Source organism: Passer montanus, unplaced genomic scaffold (genome assembly GCF_014805655.1).
Source record: "Passer montanus isolate IOZ18808 unplaced genomic scaffold, ASM1480565v1 scaffold20, whole genome shotgun sequence".
Taxonomy (NCBI): domain Eukaryota; kingdom Metazoa; phylum Chordata; class Aves; order Passeriformes; family Passeridae; genus Passer; species Passer montanus.
This window is the reverse complement of record NW_024366592.1, coordinates 7,453,393-7,476,480: the sequence shown is the minus strand read 5'-3', so window position 1 is coordinate 7,476,480 and position 23,088 is coordinate 7,453,393. Positions and strand designations below refer to the sequence as shown.

The 23,088-nt window shown below is 39.5% G+C and overlaps 1 protein-coding gene across 1 annotated transcript; it reads right to left on the bottom strand.

The window, feature by feature from the left end:
* Nucleotides 1-56: 56 nt before the first annotated feature.
* NT5DC3 (5'-nucleotidase domain containing 3) lies at nucleotides 57-20,371 on the bottom strand. The gene is given in 15 exon segments (XM_039708042.1): nucleotides 57-2,611; nucleotides 3,697-3,761; nucleotides 4,122-4,262; nucleotides 5,688-5,774; nucleotides 6,113-6,194; nucleotides 7,278-7,379; nucleotides 7,520-7,622; nucleotides 7,857-7,917; nucleotides 9,216-9,353; nucleotides 11,011-11,101; nucleotides 13,480-13,535; nucleotides 14,001-14,075; nucleotides 17,162-17,346; nucleotides 20,175-20,230; nucleotides 20,232-20,371. Coding segments are annotated over 15 exon segments (1,629 nt in total). The 5' UTR covers nucleotides 20,357-20,371; the 3' UTR covers nucleotides 57-2,349.
* Between the last annotated feature and the right edge of the window lie 2,717 nt (nucleotides 20,372-23,088).

Below are 23,088 nucleotides of genomic sequence, written 5' to 3'. Positions count from 1 at the left end.
TTTAATTTATATTAGATATAGTTGGGTTATTTTCAAGAAACATAACCCTTCAATAATTAACTTTTTTCATGCAACATTGTTTATTTCAACAAGTCATGCAATACAAACAATATTTTACTTCAGCTGGCTGTTGCAACATAGCTTGGTAGAAAAGTTAGAAATCAAACTTAAGAGAAAGGAAGGGAGAGAGAAGAAAATCTTGAACTAAAACATGCATTATGTGCATAATATAACCATCCAAGCCAATCAGACTGCTTAACACAGGATAAATGCACAGTGGTTTGGGTGGGTCTTTTTCTTAAAGAGTGCATTGAAATCTCTGGAGCATGAAAGATGCTCCACTCACATAACACCAAGTTCAGTTGAAGCTGAGCATTAGGCTAAAGAACTGAAGGCAAATCAGGATATTTCCATCTTCATATTTCATTATCAAGTTATGCTAAATATTTCTTGCACATCCCCACCAAGTCAACTCCTGATGAATTGCAGTCAAACTACTTCCTGCAACACGTTACCTTTTTATTCTAGCAAAACATCAGGGCAGTCAGATGAACTTACTCATTTCAAGTATATTCATCTGTTTAAACACAGGGGTGTTTAAATCACACACTTCAGTAAAGTTTGAAGTAGGAGTATAAGAAAATCATAAAATCTAAACCACTTCTGAGAACTTTGTACTGATTTCAAGCATACAGGAAAACTACTTACAAAATTGTGCAGGCTTAATTACAGTACATTCTTTACTTTGCAAAACATGCTTTTAAAAACATGAAATATACTGTATATGAAATTCAATACAGGTACTTGCACATACAGACAGGTTAAAAAACAAACAAACAAACCAAACCAGAAAACTTTTGGTCAACAAAAGTTTGTTTGCCTGCAATCATGATAGAAAGCAAGTGATATCCCTAAATGAACACCAAATGCTATATGTTTTGTTAATCACATGCTTTTAAAAACCAAGCCTTTAATAACTAAAATTTGAAATTATTAATTATCTTATGCCTTGTAAAGTGGCTGGGGTGGGAAGCACCACTTTAAAAAACAAACATTTCCTTTGGATTCAGAGAAAGGAAACAATTATTATTTAAAAACAACTATATAGCAGTTCTATAAAGTGCCTCTTTGAGGAAATACATCAACAGATGTTTTCCTTGTGCAAAATAGACATTTTTCATCTCAAATCTTTGAAACACATATGCTACCCAGAGTTTGTGTTCACGCATTACCTTCAGTATCAGTAATTCAGTAAAGCTTCAATCTATACCAAAACTATTATTCTTTATTCAAAATGCGTACCACTCCTAATTTAGCTTTCAGGGCTTGAGCTAAAAACACACCATCAGAAAACTCTGGGTTTCTCATTTCTTAATTCTTCCTCTAAGTCCTTTTCCCATTGTGCGTGTTTACTTTTGACTCTAGAAGTCCGTTACTGAAGGCTATATAAAATACATTCTCTCCTAGGAAACAGCAAAGCCACATTGCATACCACTGGAATAAGACACTGTTTAAAATCTTTAAAAGCAGCATTTAGGATCAAACTAAAGCTCGATAGAAGATCTGTCTGCACTTCGAAATGCAAAACCTCTTGAAACTACTATTATTGGAGAGTGGATACTTGAAGTGTTCTGAAACTCAAAAAAAGGGTACCTAAAAGTTAAGAGAAGGAAGCTGAAGCAGCCCAAGCTACTGCAAGTTTCCACTTTAGGCTCAGGTCCACCTGCAGCCCAGCACAGACATGGCAAGAACAGAAACTGCACAGACAGGAGAAAGAGCCCAGGAGCCTGAGCCCAGTGCAGCAGAGCCAGGGCACTCCAGCCCTCGGCCCCTCACAGGTAAGGCTCCGTCTGTAGCAGCAAGGAAAGGTAAAAAGTGTGACCCCTCCTTCTCAGTCTCACCCTAAGCTGGGTACTAACTTGTATCACTGAATTACTAATACTGGATTTAAGCTCTTCCATGCCACAATCCATTGCAGGCTCCAGCTGGAGTGCTGAAAAGGGCCAGAAGAGAGAGTTCTGGTATTTCTTTGTAAACCACAAGGCTGCAGATCAAAGTTTTCAATGAACAAGCTGAAACAAGCACCCCAGAACAGCAGCAGTCCTCTCACTCCAATGTGCCCTCCCTCCTGGCCCACTACTAGTTTGGCAGTCCATCATCTCTTCTGTGTGCAAGAGGAATTTTCACATGTCTGAGCAGGAGAGGAGAAAACCAGGTACAAAGCTTATGAGAATAAGTATGAAATGCATATAAACCAAGGTAACAGATTTAAGTGACTTAAATAAAATACAGGTACATTCAAGAAAACCAACAGATATTTGTCCATTTTAGAGAAGAGCCACCAAGAGTTTATTTGATCTGAACTGTCTCTTGCAGGAAAGGTATTCTGAATGTACCAGTGCACAGCTGGTCTGACCAGCCAGGAAGTTCATGCTGCAAAGGAGTCCTTCTTGGATAAAATGTGTAATCAGGCTCGTAGTTCAAGAGACAGCTCAGTGATGCCATGTAGATATCTGCAAATCTAGAGAGACGTCTCAGGAAGTAAGTTGGATTCTCATCAGTTCTGAATATGCTTCCAAAATGTGCATTGAAGAAGTTCCTGTTCATCTCCCTGTCCCCCAGAAAGAGAAAACAAAGACAGCAAAGTGAGCAGACCTGCACACATCTCTTCACCAGCTGGCACCCATAACCTGAAGCAAGCAGATCCTAAAACCTGTTCTATGCATTATTCTCTTCCCATTGCTCTTCAAAATACTAGAATGTGCCACAGAAGTTTTTCACCTCTTGCACATGTACAACCCAGGTCTAGAAATCACAGTTGTGAAGAGCTTCACACATCCCCCACTAGAGATCAGTTGCTTCTGACATCAGAAACATGACATCTCAAGCCTTCTTTTCTAGGAATTGTCAAAGAAGATTTTGCCTTTATCTAAATATTAATGAAATCCAATGTTCCAAAGATAAGAGACTTCTTAAGAAAAGCAAAGATTTGGCTTCATGCACACAAAAAGCTTAAATACCTATTGGAATTAAGTTCTGGGCATTAGTCACTGCCAAGTATCATTCCCATTTCATTTATTACCACATTTCTGGAGAAGGCTGCTGGTGGTACAGATGGCCTTGAAAACTGTGCACTTCACACCCCCTGCATTTAGGGATTTCTCCTTCATAGCAACAGATTATTAGGACTTCTAGCCCTATTACCTAACTTTGTGATAAATCCATGCTAAATCCAACCTAGTGCAGATCTCAGCTTCTATGTATTCTAAGATGTATTACAAACAATCTGCAGAAATCACATAAAAAACCTGGTAAAGTGACCTAAGCCTTGACAAAGAAATACAGTTTTTATTTGTGCAGAAGCTGTGTCATCAACAGTAACAGCTGAACACAGAGGGACAGTACAATCAAGGTGAGAGGGAAAGGGATTTGATAGGGTGTTACCCACAGAAAAGTTACATCTGTTCTAAAGACAGGGAACAGGCAAAAGGGTCCATATGTACAAAGTGTCAGAGGGGAGAAGAGCTGCACAAGAGACAGGTAGAATATTGCTTCAAAAATATTTTATAATATCTGTAACTACCAGGGAATGTAAACCAGGGATAGAAAGAAATGGAAAAGAAACCTGTGGAAGATATTGCATAGAACCCTTGGCTACCAAAGCACACTGCAAATTCTTCATGCCCTGTGTCTTACCTCATTTCCTTTCTTTCCTTCTTCCATTCTTCTAAAATCATTTGGGAATCAGGATCACGGTGAACCTGAAATGTGAAGTACGGATAACCTGTAACTAAGGATAAGTCTGTAAATAAACCTTTCTATTAATAAACCCTTAGAAGCTAACAGGACATGAGCAATAATTCAGACATCACTATACAGAACTTATCCACGTGCATTTTAAACAACCAGAAGCAGGAATTGATCCAGGCTGACCAGGGGAGAAAGGGGACAAGATGTTGAGAAAACTCCTATTAACTACCCACACAAACAATTGCATTTATCTACAGTCCAACTCTTCAGCAAGACTGAAAGCACTTGCAAACATCAATGTCCAGCATTTAGAAACCTGGCTGGATCCCTCTGGCTCTCCAGAGCTGATTACACACACAGAGAGCACAAACCTGCATGTGTTCCAATAATCCTGTCAAGGTTTGCAGCCAGGTCATGGTTTGAATGTACTTCTCTGTGTTCATGATTTTAATCTCCGATCGTAGCTCTGGAATAATCGCACCAGTGCGCCAGCCATGCTTCAGGGTCAAGTCCTGTTTACCAAGAATTACAAAATACAGGTATTAGTCTTAAAAAGAACTACTTAAAAGAAAAGAATCTGACTATTGTTTATCCCAAAGCAGAACTAATTTAATTGGTTTTTATGTACAAATAGAAGTATGAAACAGTGGGACTTAACTGTGCCAATGGACAATAGAATTTAATTTCAGATTAAGCACCAAATCCTACATTTTTGAAGAGAGAGAGAGATGAAGAACACACAAGCTCTTGCAAATAAGCACTAATTCATTAGGTTTAAAAGAAACAGCAGGAAATGCCTGTGTAGATGAGAGCTCTGCTGCTGCCAGCAGTACCTGGAGGAACTGTGTGCTGGGTTTGTGCTGGTTACCCACACCCCCAGCTGACAGAAGGCTACAACCAGGAGCGCCAGCGATTCAAGCTGCTCCTGACAGGTACAACACAAGGCAGCTGCCACCTGTGCTCTCCTCTGCATTGTGGCAGAGTGAAACAGAGCTGCATCCTCCTCTTGGCCCTCCGTCTGCTGAAGCATCCAACGTTACTGTTCTTTTTAAAAGCAGACTGAGGGGAAAATGTTAACATCTGCTGCTGCTGAAACATGTTACAAAAGCTTGGAGTGGAAAAGTCACACCCAGGCATTCAATAGGAATCAACTACAAAAGAGCCAAGTGGTGGTCACTTACCCTAAAGTAACAATTAACAGAGCATTTGTTCATAAGGTGGCAAAAAAAATGCCTGGAGAGTGGGGATACAAATCAGAGCAGGATCTTGGGAAATGAAGCATCCAACGTTACTGTTCTTTTTAAAAGCAGACTGAGGGGAAAATGTTAACATCTGCTGCTGCTGAAACATGTTACAAAAGCTTGGAGTGGAAAAGTCACACCCAGGCATTCAATAGGAATCAACTACAAAAGAGCCAAGTGGTGGTCACTTACCCTAAAGTAACAATTTACAGAGCATTTGTTCATAAGGTGGCAAAAAAAAAATCCCCACTGGAGAGTGGGGATACAAATCAGAGCAAGATCTTGGGAAGAACATTCACAATTAGTGACAGGAAGATTGACTCCTGCATTCAAAACAGTATTTCATTGAGCTGTAATCCAAGTCAGGCATATCCTCTACATTTGGATATCTGTGTTTACTCTCCAGAACATCTGACACAATCAGTATCAGGATCAGGAATACAACCTCACACATTCCTGACCACAGTTAGTAAACAACTTAAATGCTACAAGTCAGGTGGAAAATATGGTTGGCATTTTACAGCACCAAGGTTCCTTGCTGAAAAAAAAAAAAAGCAATATGGCTTAACAACCAAATTTTGTTGTATTCTAAAATCTCAAATGAAAGTGTGTTACATTGAATAACTGCAGAGGGAGGGAGAAAAACTAACAGAAAGCCTAATTTTTTCTCTAATTTTGGGAAAGCAAGGTACTTACTGCCAAATCACTGTATATGTGGTCACCAAAGTAGAGAACCTTAGAGCCCCTCCAGCCAGTAAGCTTCAAAAATTCATACAAGTTACCCTGCAGAAATAATGACATGGACATTGTAGCAGCATGTGACTTGCACCTTCACAGGCACAAAAAAGGAACTTAGTACACCACTAAAAATATTACACAGCACAAATCTTGTCCTCAGTGTATACATTAAGAATCCCAAATTTTACAGGTGATTCCAGTGATAGTAGCACTCCAAGAGACAATGACATACAATACCAACAATTAATTTGTACAACTTCAGACATTAAAATAACTCTCTTAAAGAATGCATCTGCATTTTGGAAACCTTTATATCCAAAGAAGCTTGGGATTCTAGGAAATAGGTATGAAATTTCAATAGAAAGAGTCTATTGAAAGCATACCTGTTTGTAAATCTGGCCTTTCTGCAGCTTGTGAATCTTGTCCCAGAGCAAGACTCCCCTTTCATTCACCTTTCGAAATGGTCTAGAATAGAAATGCAATTGTTATGTTGCTGTAGGAATCCTGACACTTCTTAGGAAATTAAAGTATTAGCATTAAAAATATTCATCTCTGAAAAGGAAAAAAATATCTCTAGCATCTGAATTTTGTAAGAGAAAAAGCAAAACTCCAAAACCTCCACTTTAACCAGTGAAAAGCAATGTAACTTTCCAGTATACCTATGACATTTATAAACACAGTTTGAGAACAACTGCTGAGAAGTAAGTCAGGGACCCCAGGCAGAAGAGAGGAAACAGCATGAATTGTCTGCCACTGAGGAGGAGAGAACACAAAAAAAATAGATGTGTAAGAATCTTGCCCAATCCCTCAGTCTGCACACCTGGACACCTGAAGATGAGAGAGCACAGGACTGGGGCCAAGACATACAGCAAAGTTTTTTTTTTTTTTAATTAAATGCCAAAAGTAAAGGGAAAATAATCCCATCTTCATAAGCACACATAAAGGAACAGGTCTTCTTCAAGGGTAAAAGTAGGGCACACACATTAGAGATGTGTTTACTTAATCACAACTAGTCCAAATATTCCAGTCTGTCAGCTAGCCAGATGTCTTTTAAATATCATGTGTGATGAAAAAAAAAAAACAAAAAAAAACCAAACCCAGAAGCAATATAAGGGTCTGATTTGAAAGGCACCAAGACCTTTCAGGTTTATTAGGAAAGAAAAAAAAAAAAAAAACAAAACAAACAAACCCAGAAGCAATGGAAGACATTTCCAGATAAGGGTCTGATTTGAAAGGCATCAAGACCTTTCAGGTTTATTAGAAAAGAAGCACACTTCACCAACATGCAAACAAGAAGTTAAAAATGGCTTCTGTGGCCATAATTCATTCCAGTACCCCTGTGACAGCACCTAGAACTTTCTTAGGCAAAAAAGGTAAATATTTAGACTTCAGCATTGGGTGTTGCTGCATTTTGTAATGACCTTACCCAGGATTTCATCAAATATGATTTCATTTTACATTGCAGCCAAAGGAGAATATTTCCTAACACACTCTCTGGCCATATATGGAAGAGCTGCTTGAATCATTCTTTACTTTCTGGACACCCACCTTCGCTTATCGTTGAAAAAGTTTGGTTTTTCAGCCTGGACAATGACCACATCAAAGAGATCTCTCCAGTCCTTGCCAACAATGAACTTCATGCCTTTGTCCCTAAAAAAGACAGAGGAATATTAACAATTAACAGTAGCAAAATGCAGCTGCCTGTGCAATAAAGTGAATTATACTAGAGAACTTCATCTTCCCCACCCCTTACAAATGCATAGTTAAACAGCAAACAACTGCTCACGTACACAAAGCTGCTGGGACTGTTTGTGATGAGAAACATCTTCTTGCCATGATCAGCCAGCTTTGCTAACACTGCACGAGTTTGTTCAGCATAGCAGATGTATTTTTCTGTGAGGATTGGGGAAAACACAGCATTAACTGAGAAAACTCTTGTGAAAAACTTTGTATGCATTTAACCAAGAGCTCAGAACACAAGGTTATACTTAAACACACCTTGGACAAGTGGGAATAAGTCTTTCAGACTTAAAAAATTTAGAATTTGTAATCTTTAAATACAGAAGCCAGAAAAATCATATACTATCATTAAGAAAAGCTTTGATAGATTATACCATTAGTACTTACCAATATCTGCTTCAATTGCTCTGTACATTATTCCTTTGATATGAACATCCCTGATTGAATCCTGTGAGGAAAGCAATGAGCAGTAAAGAACTTCATCTTTTCAAGTGTTCACCAAATAGCAATAGCAATTTGTTTTTAAAACAACTTATTTCTCAACACTTCCAATTTTACAGAAATGCCATGTAATGTTCAATATAATTATATATGTGTGTGTGTCTGTATATATATATATATATATATATATATGATGTCACCACTAGACAAAGACTAAGCTTCTCTTCTGAGAAATTAACTTCATAATTCTGGGAAGTACAAAACTATATAGCAGAGGGGCTCTTTTACATAATTGTGAAAGGTTGCTCAGGAAGGTGAAGTGGGGTGAAAGCCCTCTGCAGAAGCAGAGTCATCACAGATTTCCAGTGACCTTTGGAGCAGAACACATTCCTTTCCCCTTAAAAAAAAAAAGTCGTACATCTGACAGATTTTAGATTACAATCACTCACAAATGCCCTGATTATTTACATAAGAAATTTATGAACAGATGAAAGAAGTTAAACGTTTGAACAAAGTACTTACAAGGCACTCTGGAGGCATTTAACAGCTCTCCTGAGCCCGCTCTGCACCAGACAGCTTTGTTGAGAACAGCAGTAGTGCCATTTTGCTGCTTACTCAGGGTATGTCCCCAAAATCCTCAAAAATACCACTATAGGGTTTCCAAACTGCTTGTAATGCTGAATAGTACAGAAATTTCTCTACGTGCTTCAGAGAAACCACAAGAACTGGTCTTCTCTACGTTACATAACCATGACATAAGATTATCTCCTCTGCAGGACACATGCTGAGGAATCAAAAAGGTCAAATTACTCTAGACTAGTACTAGAGCTTATCTGGAGGAGGAAGAGAGGTAAACAGGGAAATAGATAGTTCAAAAGTATGAGACAGCAAATGATTGTACACTAGCCAAAATGAAAGCTCCAAACTGGAATTCCCTATAGCCTCTCACATGCCCTATAACCTAGTAAATCCCTGAGAGTGAGAAAAAAGATATGTTCAACAGCAATGAAAAGAACTTTTATCACCTTACAAGATGATCACTTTCCCCTATTCACCCCTAAAACTCACAAAAAGAGCAAAAGTCCTAGAATGTCAGCTTTCAAACCAATTTCAGTTTATTCTTTTCCAAACTCTACCTTAATTTTACTTACATTTTTACGGTTGTATACCTATAATTTCTCCATACAAAACCTAAAGTGAGGTATTTCACTGAGGCTAGGACAACAAGTGAAAGCTTCCTAAGTGCTCACAGAGAAGACACCCAAATATACAAATTTATCCAAATCTTCAAAGCTTGACACCTACCTTGACATCTTTGTACAGATGAACAGGTTCATAGTCTATGTTGTTTTTCAGAAAATATTCATTCACACAGGAAAGGAGTGTCATTTCTGGCAAGGAAAATATATCCATGAATTGCTTCATTGTATTTCCTTGTGAGCTCTACAGTGATGGGAAGACAAGGAAAGAAAAAACAAAGTCAGGCATTTCACAGATTAGAATACTTTAATTTGTTCAGTATAAACACTTCAGCTTAGTTGCAGATATTCAGCTTTTGCAATGCCTCTTCACATGGCTAAAGCTTGTTTTTCAAATAAGAGCTTCAATAAAGTTATCTCCAACAAAAGTCTTGTGATTAATTCTTCAAATAAATCCAAATGATTACTCTTAAGAGTGGTATTTTAATTCATAAAAACAAGACAGTGCTCAGCTAAAAGTCAAGAGAAGGCCTTCATTAGAAGTCTGCACTTCTGCAAACAAGGGCACTGATGGATGAGGGATGGAGGTTTTCTTAGTTTGATGGGGTTTGTATTAAGTGGAATACTAATTAGGATTGCAAACCAATTTACCTCCTTGAAATGAGATAATAAAAAGACGCAAGGATCTCCAATAACTACCACAGTAAGAGAGGAAGAGATTTCTAGCCTGCAAAAGCTGTTATAATAATAACAATAGTTATGTTTCACAGAAGTAGAAAATCTCATTATATAACAGCAAATACAGCCCAAATACCTCTCAGTAAGAAGGGAGGTAAGGCAAGAAGCTCAGGATCAGAGTAACAAAGAGCAGAGGTCGCAAGGTTTTGCTGGAGATCATCTTGTCCAAGCCCCCTGCTCAAGCAGGGCCACCTGGAGCCAGCTGCCCGGGACCTTGTCCAGGTGGCTCCTGAGTATCCAACAACAGAGACCCCACAGACCCCTGTGCAACCAGCCTGTGCCACTGCTAGGGCAGCCTCACAGCAAAGGAAGCATTTCCTGATGGTCAGAGGAAACCTCCTGAGTTTCAAGGTGTGTCCCTTGCCTCTCATCCTGCCACTGTCCTTTCCAAGATCAAAGAAAGTACGGACCTAAACAGATCAAGGCATCCCCCTGGGAATGCCACAGTGATATTCAAACTGCTGCAGAGACTAGATTCAGGAATTCTAAATTCAGCTCCTTAAAATAAGAACAAGTGTAAGAACAATAAAACGTTCCGCATCACGAAGAAGTGCTTTTCATGTCAACATGAAATCAACATCTGTACATTAAAAGGGGTGAAATAAACTTGGCTTTTTAGCAAAAAGTCATCTTCACCCTTCATTTGGGAAAGAGGAAGCAACCCACCAGAGGAAACTTTATTGGCAAAGTTCAGGATTTCACATAGAAGTTTCATCTTTTGTCACTCATCTTTTGTGACTTTTTTACTCTGACTCTGCCAGGCTGCATGCAGGAGTTGCCTCCATACATTTATTTGTTGTTATTCCAGCAAAGCCATCAGACCACTAAGAAAAAGTAAAGTACATGAACCAGATATGGCTCATTTGCCAACCTTTATCAGAATCTGTGTGCAACATGAGCAAGTCACTTGGTTTTCTGTGTTCCACCACTCTGTCTGTATGACTTGGTAAGGGAACAGTCAGAGAATAAACTACAGCAAGCAGGAGAGAAAAAAGCAATTTGTCACTTTAGATGGCAAACTTCACATACAGCACTAAACTGAAGTCAACCATATATTGAGAAAATAAAACTGCTACTAATATATAATGAGAACAAAATTTAAACACCATTACCCTCATGCCAAAAAAACCTCACCCAATTTTAAGATCCGTTTGTGGTTTTACCTTTCCATAGAAGTCACTCATTTGTTCTAAAGGGACGTGGGAACCATCATACATTGCAATGACTTCTTCATCTGGGACAACACTGAGGCCTCTGGAAAAAAACACTAGCTTTAGTTCAAAAGTCAGATTAAAATTTTCAAGTAATCACCAAACCCTGACAAATGAACACTTAGATTTGGATCTTATTAAAACCCTAATAATGTCACAGGAACATTTGTGTTTTAAGTTAAAACAGCACCTATCCTTACCAAACAAGTAACATTTTAACAGGCTCATGCACACAAAACACATTCCAATTTTAAGTCCTTTCTAATTTCTTATGGGAAAAGAGCTTATTAGTGTCCATTAAAGCTACGCCTCAGGGTTTTTTTTAAGAAGTGGTTAGAACTTCCAGTTTCTTAATGCAAAGTAATTCCTCATGCTGCCTTTTCTTTTATACAGCACTGATGATATGATAGTGCTTAAATCAGATTATTCCGCAGCATGACCTTGAAGATTTAAGGGAGTGAAAAATATATACAACCTTTAACTAAATAACTAAATAAGAATTTCTTTTTAAATGTATGAACAGTTTAGTTTCCCAAAATTTAAAACTACTTGAAGGATGGTTGGTAATTAAATTATTCAAATAAAACAACAAATGGGGAAGACGAAGATTAACATTTCCCCAGATTTTATCAACTATGAAGAGAGTACAGGCTTTAGTTTGGTTTTGAATGTTTATAGCATCAAGCATCTTGCACTCAAGCATCTAAAAGACTGCAGGCATGCAAACATCCTCACCAGAGGCCACAGAAGTGTTGATATTTTACTCAGGATTAAAAAAAAAAACACTAATGCAAACCAGGTCAGCTGGTCTTCTTTTTCCAAACCTACTTAATGATGTTTTGCAGCCTTGTAAGACAGACAATTATTTCAGTGGCTCCCTTTCTTGGTCCGACCAAGAAGAGTTGCCAGCATTAAAATAAAAATAAATTAATTCACAAGCCTAGTGCTTTCAGTGCTTAGAGTCCATACCAGCTTTGCAGTGGAAAGGCATGATACATGAACTTCCTCAGGGTTTCTGTGATGGCAGAATCCTACATTAACCAGGTATTTTACTGCAGTTCTGTCTCCACACACCAGCTGGGACACAACTCTGAGCTGCTGCTGGCAGAACTCCAGCATTCAAGTCAGTCTTGTGCACCAACAGGGCAGATAATACTTGGGGTTTGTAGCATACAGAGCTCAGCATCAACCCCTCCACAGCAGCAAGCACAAAGAAATGCAACCAAAATATACACTGTGTTTCCTCACAGGCGACGAGGTGAAGGTCAGTAATGTCATAGGCTGCCTTGAATTTTTACAGCACAAAATTAAGTAATTGTTGTGTCAAAAAAGAGACATATTTATTCTACTGCATTCTCAGAAAATCCTCGATTTGGGCAGTTCCTGTAATACCATTAAGAGTAACATCAAATATGTCATTTCCCTATTGAACTTTTCAATACCAAGTTCAATACCAAGATACCAAGTAACACCATCAGAACTGAGGAGGCACCTGGTCTGCAGACAGCTGTGCCAAGTGCTATTTGAATACTGCACGAGAAAACACTCATGCATCAGCAGCTACTTAAGCACAGATCAAGAGAGGACAATATGAAAAGTGGAGATGACTGCCTAGGCAAAGCTGCAGATTACTTTTACTACAAGTCTCACAGTCCTGACAGTTCACAGTGCAGCTGTATAACCACACATCATCCTGACAGCAGCTCTCACATGACCCTCAGCCTCTTTTCCTCCCCTCATCCCTGTACAGGTGTTTGAGGAAACAGCATGAAGGTCTGATGAAAACCATAATTTCTATGTCACATCCCCTTTTGAATCCAAATTTGGGTGTTCTATCCTCATGGTGGGTGGGGGAACACAACTAAGAGTGTAACAGAATAAACCTGGGTAAAAGTCTTTCTGTCCAATGACTTTAAGAAAGGTGGGCTGGCTTCTTGTCTAATTTAAAGTCTGGAACTGAGTGTGGTGCAAGTTTGATTTGGTTGATGTGTCCAAACTAAAAAGCTCTATGCAAACACAGCAGGACCTCTCAAGTGTCTCCACAACCCCGCCAAAGCCATGCTATCAGGTACCCTGTGACAATTATTGACATAGAAAGCAACAGCAGAGAAGCAATCAGGGTATTTTTGGATGTCTTTCAGCACAATTTAACAGCCGGAAACAAAGTGAGTCAGCACTATGTGACCAACCAGCTTGCCAATTCTCCCAGGGCTGATCTGGGGACTCAGCTGTGCTGGATGTGTACACATCTGTGCGTGCACACAGAGATGCAAAGAAAAGCCCTTCCAGCAAGGCTGCAATGCTCATTCATGTCTGTGGTCAGCCTGGTAAGAATCCAATCTGTACACTAATAAACGCAGTTAAAAGAGACAAAAGTAAAAGCACACATTGTTGTTATACAGAAAAAATAACTTTACCCACCTGTAAACAGTTCCCAGCTGAATATAATGAAAAGCATCGATCTTCATTAATAATGCCTTGCAAGTAAAAAAAAAAGAAAATCATTTTTATCACTTCAACTATTTGAGATGAAATTACAAAAGTCAAAGCAATTTTATCTACAACCTTTCTGCCTCAAGAACACCCGAGCACTCTCCTTGCAACTTCCTTCACAGCTTCCAAAATACTTTTATCAATGACTTTTACCTAGTTCTATCCTGCTGCACTCTAAGTTGTCTTTCCCCACCCACCATAAAGACAAAACACCCAAAACATATTCTACTTAAGGGCCGTTTAAAAATAATATTATTCTTATTGATGATTTTAATAACAGTAATAATAATAATAGTAATAATAAATAATAAAGATTGCTATTAAAGAGAAAAACATGAAACAAAATCCTTACACATCAATGCAAAGTTGAAAGGCTTAAAAGCTCTCTTTATTTTCTTTGGCTATGTTCTCAGCACTACATAACTCATCACAAAGTTATTTATACATACCCGGTGCACATCATAATGAAGCCCTCTGATGGCAAAATTGGGATCATAATCGTATTTTCTTATTTCTGCAGGATACTAAGAAAAGAGAGCAATTATTTGATTTTAAAACCATAATCAAAACAATAAAAATTGTTTCTGCAGAATTTTACAAGTCTAAGTTTCCTATGCTTCTCATTTGCTGTAATCATTTAGGAGAATTTTTATAGGCTGGTGAGATTTGCAGGAACATGCCTGCAAGACAAGTCAAACATTTTTCCAAAGTCCAAGGTCATTGTTTTAAATCTAAGGCCATCCTGGTATCTGAAGTCAGACATCCAGGTAGTCTGTAGTGATTACCTTTGAACATTAGCCTCTGGTTCAAAAAATTTAATTTAATATATTCTTAATACATTTAAAAAAATTCATTTACAGGTCCACATGAACTGAATGTCTGTCATGTACTCTTCCCTTAGGTTCTTTATATATAAGGCAGGTAGCTTACACCATTATATGGTGTAAGCTGTAGTCTAACATTTTTCAGCACAAGCCCATTATCAGTCAACTGTAATTGTGTTCTGCTTTAAACACAGGTTGCCATGAAAAGAAATGTTAGGTGCACGTCTTGGGCTAAGTGCATTGTTTGCTTGTTTTTAAAGGGTGAAATACTTCAGTAGTTTCAACAAGGCCTGAGAAAACTATAATTTCTTTGATTAAGACATTGAAAGGCAAACCTTCCTTCTCCTCCCACAGGCTACAGCAGCCTTAGACCCAGACATTGTTTTTCACCCTCTCTGCAACAGTTTCCACACATATACAGCTAATTTACAAGCCTTCAGGTGAAAAAGGGCATTAGACAGCTTCAACAGCGCCTCTAGCTACTTTATAAGAAATAAACTGCCATTTCCCCCCAAAATTCTTGTCTTGCTGAAGAGGACTTGCTCTGAAAGTGCTGTGGACTACATTTGTAGCGAATACAGGCATCTACAGTTAAATAAAACAGCCCTATCACCCCTACACTGGCACTTCCAGAAAGCGTGCGGCAGGCTACTGATCTGAACGAAAAACAGCATCAAAAGCCTTCCAGCTTGGAAGAGGCCTCTAGCTACTTTATAAGAAATAAACTGCCATTTCCCCCCAAAATTCTTGTCTTGCTGAAGAGGACTTGCTCTGAAAGTGCTGTGGACTACATTTGTAGCAAATACAGGCATCTACAGTTAAATAAACAGCCCTATCATCCCTACACTGGCACTTCCAGAAAGCGTGGGGCAGGCTACTGATCTGAATGAAAAACAGCATCAAAAGCCTTCCAGCTTGGAAGAGGCACAGGTTTGGTCAGGGAACATGAAGCAGAGACACAAGGGAAATCATCAGAGAACGATACAGAATGTGATCAACTAAAAAATACCATGCACTGCACGTGCCCCAGAGCAACCACATCAAGCATGTACAAGGAAATTTATTTCTGACTTCATCAAATTTCCGCATACTTGACTTGCCACTTTAATTATTCTACTAGAAAGTTGTCTTTTCAGATACATGTGAGTACACATGAGCTTACCCTGGCATATAAATCAAAGCTTCCTTGCAAACCGAACAAAGAAATTATAAAAATTGTACTGTTTGCTTATCCCACTTTTGGTAGGGACAAATGTAACTGGACTGAAACAGCAGTCCTGATAGAAAAGCACAAGGCCTGTGCCTCAGGAAAAAAAAGAACCCAGGAAGAAGAGCTTACACAGAACACCTGCTGTCACCTCTGTGATTAGCATTAAATTGACGTTTATGCTCTTGGACAATTCCTTGCTTCCTACACTGCATTTTGCAATTTTTGATGTATTACCTCCCACTGCCATGAGCAAAATTGGCCATCTTTTGGCTTGACTGTGACAGTCATAATGGATACCATCTACAGGGTCCTTTGCTAATGGTAAAGGCAAAAAAATATATTAACAGTATAAGCAGATAAATTCCAAAAGGAGATAATTTCAACAAGCTGGCTCAAAAAGTAATTACAGCTTTGTTTAGTAGAACTCAGGAGATTTTAACCAAGACAAATTGGAAAGCTATTGCTACCCAAATCCATTCAAATAGAAAAGGAAGAACACCATTAGATTTTTTTGTCTACAAGAATTAATCTTGACTCCTACAGTAACATGGGTTTTTCCCATGAACCATATAGCTTTAATAAAGTATATTTACACATCCCACAGAAACTGCTATCAAGACATGCCAAAATTGCAGGGGTATAAAGCTGTGTATGCTTGTAGCACCCATGAAGTTTTGTTTGCTCTTCCAAGGATATTTATAGGTGTTTATAAATAGCTCCTAACCTTTAGATTCAAATACGAAAGTAGAATAACACCACGCATGCAGATTTCGGTTGTATAAAAATACACCAGCAACTTTATTAACATACTCCATGGACCTTCTGTCTTTTCCTTTCCTGAAAGTCCTACAGTTTAACTAATTTTGGTTCTTTTAGTCCACAGATTTTTTTTTAGTCTTTATCCCAGAAATACCTTCCGTTTCCCCAGCCACCCATCTCCCCCTCCACTTCCTGACACACGGAAGCTTTTCCCATCCCCAAACTAGACAACAAGCAGCTCCAAACTGCCTGCATGTCAAGTGGTCACCAATGCAAGAACACTGCTTGGAGAGGCAGGAGGGCAGTGCTCTGACCTGAACACTTCCCTGTACCCAGGCTCTGACCACTGCACACCCTTCAGCCAAGGCAGCCGAAATGCCAGGTACACACAGAGCACATCACAAGCCCTCAGCGCAATCAAAGCCCTGCTGTGAAGTCCAGCTAAAAATATTTCATAGGGAAATTAATCACTGCACTCACAGCAAGGGATGAAACACAGTAATGGTAACTTTTAAGCTTCTTATTTATTAATGTGACTCCAATAAATGACAATCAGGAACAAACAACAAACCGCAAACCCACACTAAAAGATAAGACAAATATAACTGTATTCCCTGACAGACTGTTCTCTGCACAAAATTGCAGCTGAGAATAAAACAGGGCTTCTGTTGTGAATATGTAGCTGTTGTACAAAATGTGCTATAAGGAAGCCAAGCTAGGATTGAGGCGTGAAAAAATGATTTATGCCTCTCAGACAAAACTTATTTATTACACCCTTTATTCATCAGTGTATTGTTATTCCATTGATTTTACTTACCCGATGCTCATTAATAAGAAGATCTCGAGCAGCATTGAATATGAGCGTGTGCAGATGTTTAGAATAAAAGACCAAGGTGTAGTCATAATCAAACCCATAAATTTCAATGTCTGACAGGCTCATTTCATTGTTTGAAAAAATAGCATCTGGGTTCAGCATGTTACTCATAATTGAAGGAACCAACTCTGTGAACAGGGGAGAGGAAAAAAAGTTATACCAGCCTTGTACCTTTATTTCAATAAAGACACAGAAATCCATTAGCAATTGCTAAATATAGATAAATGATAATGGAAACTATCAAACTAATTCACACTTACTACCTAGTTGTTAACAATATGATGCTATTGAACATGCTGTCCCTAACTTGTCTTGGTGATCCATAGGTATATTTGAAGTACGCTTTTGTCTGCAGTCCAAGTTTGAAGAGAAGATGCATTTTGGCATCTTGCTTATCAGAGAACACCAGACATAAATGTGTTAATTGAGTTAGCAAAAAACTATCAATGTTTTTGAAAATTAATTAGTAGTTGAAAAATATTATTATATTATTATTGCTACTAATAATAATAAGACTCCAGGAGTCTTGTCTTCTGCTCCGATTACTTGGTCCAGCTCCTGCCCCTGAAGCAGAACTGACATTGTTCTACTTTGATATTTAATTTTTGCTTCACCATTTCAAGGTTATCACATTTACTAATTTCAGCCCATATGAATAAACTGTATGTGACTGTGTACATAACAACTATTACATACACATTGTTATGCTGATTAACCTTCTAGAGAATCAGAAAACCAAAAATATTATCTTTATTTTCTACACACACACACACAGAGTGTGCAAAACACTTCTGTTTTTAAGGGTATGTTTCTGTTGATATTTGACTGAAAAAGTACACTGGCAGAGAAATTAAAACTATGATATAATAAGTAACTCTAGGACCAACACCAATGTCAGTACTAAACATTGAGAGTGTTTATAGTTCTTGTTTACAAAACTTTAAAGAGCAACATGAGGAGGTTAAACGCTACTCTCCTGGCAGCATAAAACATGAGCATGTTTTCCTTCCTTTTTTTCTCACATACTTTCTTTATACTCCAGACTTCCCTAACAGTGGAAAAAAATGGGGAACATTCATCTTAAATCTGTGCTTGGAAAGGTGAGTTTAAAGGGAATATGCTTTTGTTTTGTTACTTTCCATATAGGTTTGAAAGGAATTGACCAAGGTTCTCTCAAAACCCTCAGCTCTGAGGACAGACCCCCTACATGCTCCACCACTGAAAACATCTCATCAAGGCAGGTAGGTGTGGGGACTTCAGATGCAGACACCCAAGTCTTTTAATTTTTAAGAGAGGGAAAAAAGAAAATTCACTGAGTTTAATTCCAAACTTCAAATAAAGTCCAGCAATCAAATCAAATACAATTTGACATACTATGATTAAGGCAAATATTCCTACTAGATTCCTATTCCTCTATAGAAAGGGCCATGGAGCATTCAATTAACTTGAAGTCATAAGCACAGTTTTTAATCAACTTCCAAGATCACATTAAAACACCCTTTTCTGTATTATAAAGTACTTTTTCAAATGTCAATTGTGCAGCTTGGTGAGTCAACACTTGCTTTAAAAATATTTATGTAGCTATATATAGATAAAAAGACACTTCAGCTGAAAACTAGCTTGATTGGTGGCTGTCTGAAAACAGGCAGTATGAACAGTTGGCAGCTATTAGACATTCTGGCCAGCAGACAGCATCACAAGTGCTGTAAACCTTGGGTCAAAAAACAGGAGAGCCTTGTAGCCTTGTCATCTCAACATCATAACTAACTGAAATATCACACACTTGAAGCCATTGGGTGACTTAGCTGTAATATAATAGCCTGAAATATTCTAGAAGCAGTTGCCTCATGTTTTGCCAGCTCACACCCACTGACCAACTTATTTTCTCACAACATTACCCTACCTCAGCTCCTAAGTATTATTTGGGTGTGGTTTAGAACAAGAGAAAGTTAATTCCAAGAACAGGAAAAGAAAAAATAGATTCAAAATAGAACACACTTCCCTTCTTCCTATCCCTTATCTCACCCTCCAAAGCCCACAGACCTCTCTTGAGATCTCTAACATGACTTTTAATTTCACTTCTGAAATGCTGACGTTATTCTACATTCACAAATGGTTTGCTTGCACTCAGTGCTGTGAAGTCCCAGTTCACATTTAAGACTCCTAAGTGCAGGAAAACACAATAATTTCTTTCTTTATAGGCAAAACATGCAAGCTAAAGCATTATCCATTGCCACTACAGGACACGCTCTTCCCCATGGCATTACAGAACACACTCTGCTGCTTTTTCTTTCAGCTCTCAGAAAAGTCCACATTTTCAAGCAAGTAATATCTTGGTAATTCCCTTCCCATCGGGGCAAGCATTTTGCTTACTTTTTCCTCTAGCTTTTTGCCTGGCTGGGCTGAAGACCAGGGCTTCCCAGGGTCACGTATGTGCTGTGAGCATTTTATAATGCCTCGCACAGTGTTATGAATTAAGAGAGTCATCCAAACTTCACAGCATTTTAACTTTTTGGAAAAGCAGTCTATTTCAGAACAGTTGCGTTGTGTATATACATAACAGTCATCAATGAGACGACCAACTGCTCGATTTTCTTGGTACATTTGCTTTCCTACACCCAACACACCTCCAAAACCTGTCCCTTGGCCCGGCCGCAGCTGCGCTGCGCCAAAGGCGCTCCGAGAGCCGCGGCCCCGGACGGGCGATGGTGCGAGGGGCTCGGCCCTCCCTCCGAGGGGAGGATGAAGGGGCAGCCGCCCCAGAGCCGAGTCCCCGCTGTCCGGGCCCCAGGACCCACCGGGCGAGGCTCTCCCCGGCCCTGGGCACAGCACGGCAGCGCAGCGCACACGGACGCCTCGGCGCCCGGCCCCTTCCCGCTCCCCCACAGGCTTCGCCCTTGCTCCGCTCCCAGCCGCCACCACGGCTCCGCTCGGCCGCCCAGGGAGAGCCGCTCACCCTTGGTGACCCTCTTGGCCTCCTTGTAGCGCGACCACAGGTAGCTCTTCATGTCGGGCGACGGCTGCTGCTGCTGCTGCGGGGCCACGGTGCAGAGCGGAGCGGCGCCCGCGGCGGGCAGGACGCGGCCCCGCCGCCGCCCTGCCCGCCGCCAGCAGCGCCCGCGCCGCCACCGCTGCCATGCTCCGCGCTCAGCCCCGCCGAGCCGCTCCGCCGCCGCCGCCGGCTGAAGTCACTTCCTTGGGCTCCGCCCCGGGCCGGGAGGCGGGCCCGGCCCCGCAGGTAGCGGCGGGAGGCAGGGCTTGGCCGGGCTCCTGCTCTCCGCAGCGGTGCCTGAGGCGGAGCGCGGCCGGTGCGCCGGGCCCCGCGTCTCCCATCTGCCGTCCCGAGCAGGGAAAGCAGCGTCCCCCCAGCCACCGGCACCGCCGGCAGCGTTTAACCTGCGCTGCTGAGCAAGGTCAAGGGGAGCTGCCTGGGGAACAAACCCCGACCTCGTGGCTCTGCTGCTCTTCGGATCTCTGCTGTGCTCGGAGCTGTCTGGGATTCTTTCACCACAAATACCGCATCAACAGCACGTATTTACTACTCCAACCCGCTTGCACTTCCGAGGTACTATGTACACCTGCTTACATCCGTAACAAAACGAGCTCAAAACACAAGCTGCAAGTAAAAAAACAGACGTTCTATTGCTGTTTTGAGACCCTCATATCCATGTGAAGCACTGGCCACCGATAGCTGTAGACCCTGGCAGTCTAAGAATTTGAGTCATAACTACTATACTTGAAGAAAAAATTTAAAAAAAAAAAAAAATAGATGATGCAATGGATGAAGAAGAACCAGACCAGACCACTGCCACAGTGAACTGGTGAACTGGTTACAGCTCCACATGCAGAATTCCTGATGTGCTCAGAAACTTTTTACAACAAAAGGAACATATTCTTTTTCCAGTACAGTAAACATTGAATACAATTTGTTCTTATTTCAAGGAGATCTACATAACTCATTGTCACTTACTTCTGCAAGTTACTCAGCCTTTCATCCCCATCCATCTAAAAAAAAAAAAAAAAAAAAAAAAAAAGGCAATCCTATACAAAACTGAAAGATTTCAGACAAAATCCTATTTTTTTTTTAACAAAGAATTACTCTCACCTTGTTTTTACAGGCAAAACCACGACAAACTGAAAGAAAAATAATCAACTTTGGATTTCAAAGTGTCTGTCAGTAGCTATGTGTTCTGTACTTCCAACCAAGGCTGAGTTCTTGACAGCACAATTATTACAATTGAGATTGCCAAAAGTCTGATATGGTTTGGACTTCCCAGGCTTGGTTACTGGTAGAGAACAGACACAGCTTTCAAAGTTCCTACATTATCCTTTATGTTAATTGCATTGTCATTTCAGTATGATTCTGGTAAGCATCGCTACAAATCCATCACAATAAATTCTGGGAACAAGGAGAGAACAAGATCATCAATATTTAGAAAACAGAGAAGGTGAGATGAAAAACAACATCCTAGAGAATTACTATAATCTGGTGCTTGCCTTCTTTGATGTTCCTAGTGTAAGGATATTTTTTGCAGCAGAAAAAATGAAAACTGCCATTTAACTTTCAGCATCAGATTTTTGATGTACAACTACAAAAAAAAAATTAAGTCATCTGTGAAGTTAGTTTGGTAAAAACAATTTTGAATTTATGGTATATTTCTAGAGTATTGCAGTATTCTTGGGTATTGTAGGTAGAGTTGGGTATTTAGCCCAACTCTTCATCACCTTCCACAAAACAAAAATGTATAATAACTGGACAGCTTTTTTAATCCAGCCTATGTGTTAATTAATCCCATATGCAATTCAATTGAAATTAATAGAAAAGTCTCATTGTTCTCCTGAGCACTCCTTCCACAAAACAAAAATGTATAATAACTGGACAGCTTTTTTAATCCAACCTGTGTGTTAATTAATCCCATATGCAATTCAGTTGAAATTAATGGAAAAAGTCTCATTGTTCTTCTCCTGAGCACAGCTTAGCCTGGTCTCCAAGTCCTAAGATTATAAATACTGTGAACAATAACCACTTTGGTTGGTTATATTGGTAGGTGAGGCATTCTCAAGGAAGAATTACAAGAACTCCTCTGAATGATACAAGGAGTAGTAATGAAGAAGACATTTCCAGCAGTCAATGTGTTGACACAGGTGGTGTTTGTTGTGCCATAAGCAGTAAGAGGCTACTGCAGAGACAGGGATTTATGTTCCCTCACTGTGACACCCACATTAAGGTTAGAAAAGTCTAATAGAAATATGGAAAAAGACAGTGCAGTATTCTGTAGCACTCAGTCATCCCTTGAAACCTCAAGGCTTTAAATCTTCACCTTAATTTCTTTTTCATATTATCAGACTAGAATGTTAATACTTCTATTTCATCTGCAAGCATGTGCTTAGATGTACCTTAGATGTGCAAACTATTATTGGTGGTAGAAATCCCATCTTTGCTGCAAGCAGTTTAGGTCCCCAGATAACCAGGACTAGCCAATAAAAAAAAAAAAAATCATTCTCCCTACATATCAGACAATATGTTTTTCTAAGGTTTGATATATGCAATACAAATAGAAAGAAAAGTTGTTTTCTATATGTAATTCTGTTAGCTAAGACAACTTCCATGGGGTGTTTTGCCAGCAAGTTATTCTCACAGATCAAACTAATCCCTAAGTGTTAGCAGTGAGACTAGAGACAGAACTCAAACATGAGGTAATGGTGTTTAAAAATAAGTTGTTAAACAATTCAACTTCAGACAACTCTGTTCTTTCCTGTGTCTGCTGGTCTCCTAGTAATGACTCAAATACTGGAAAATATGTGATAATGTAAACTGGTATGAAGGAGCACACGTGGAAATTAATTTGTCTTTATTTGGGGTCCACATC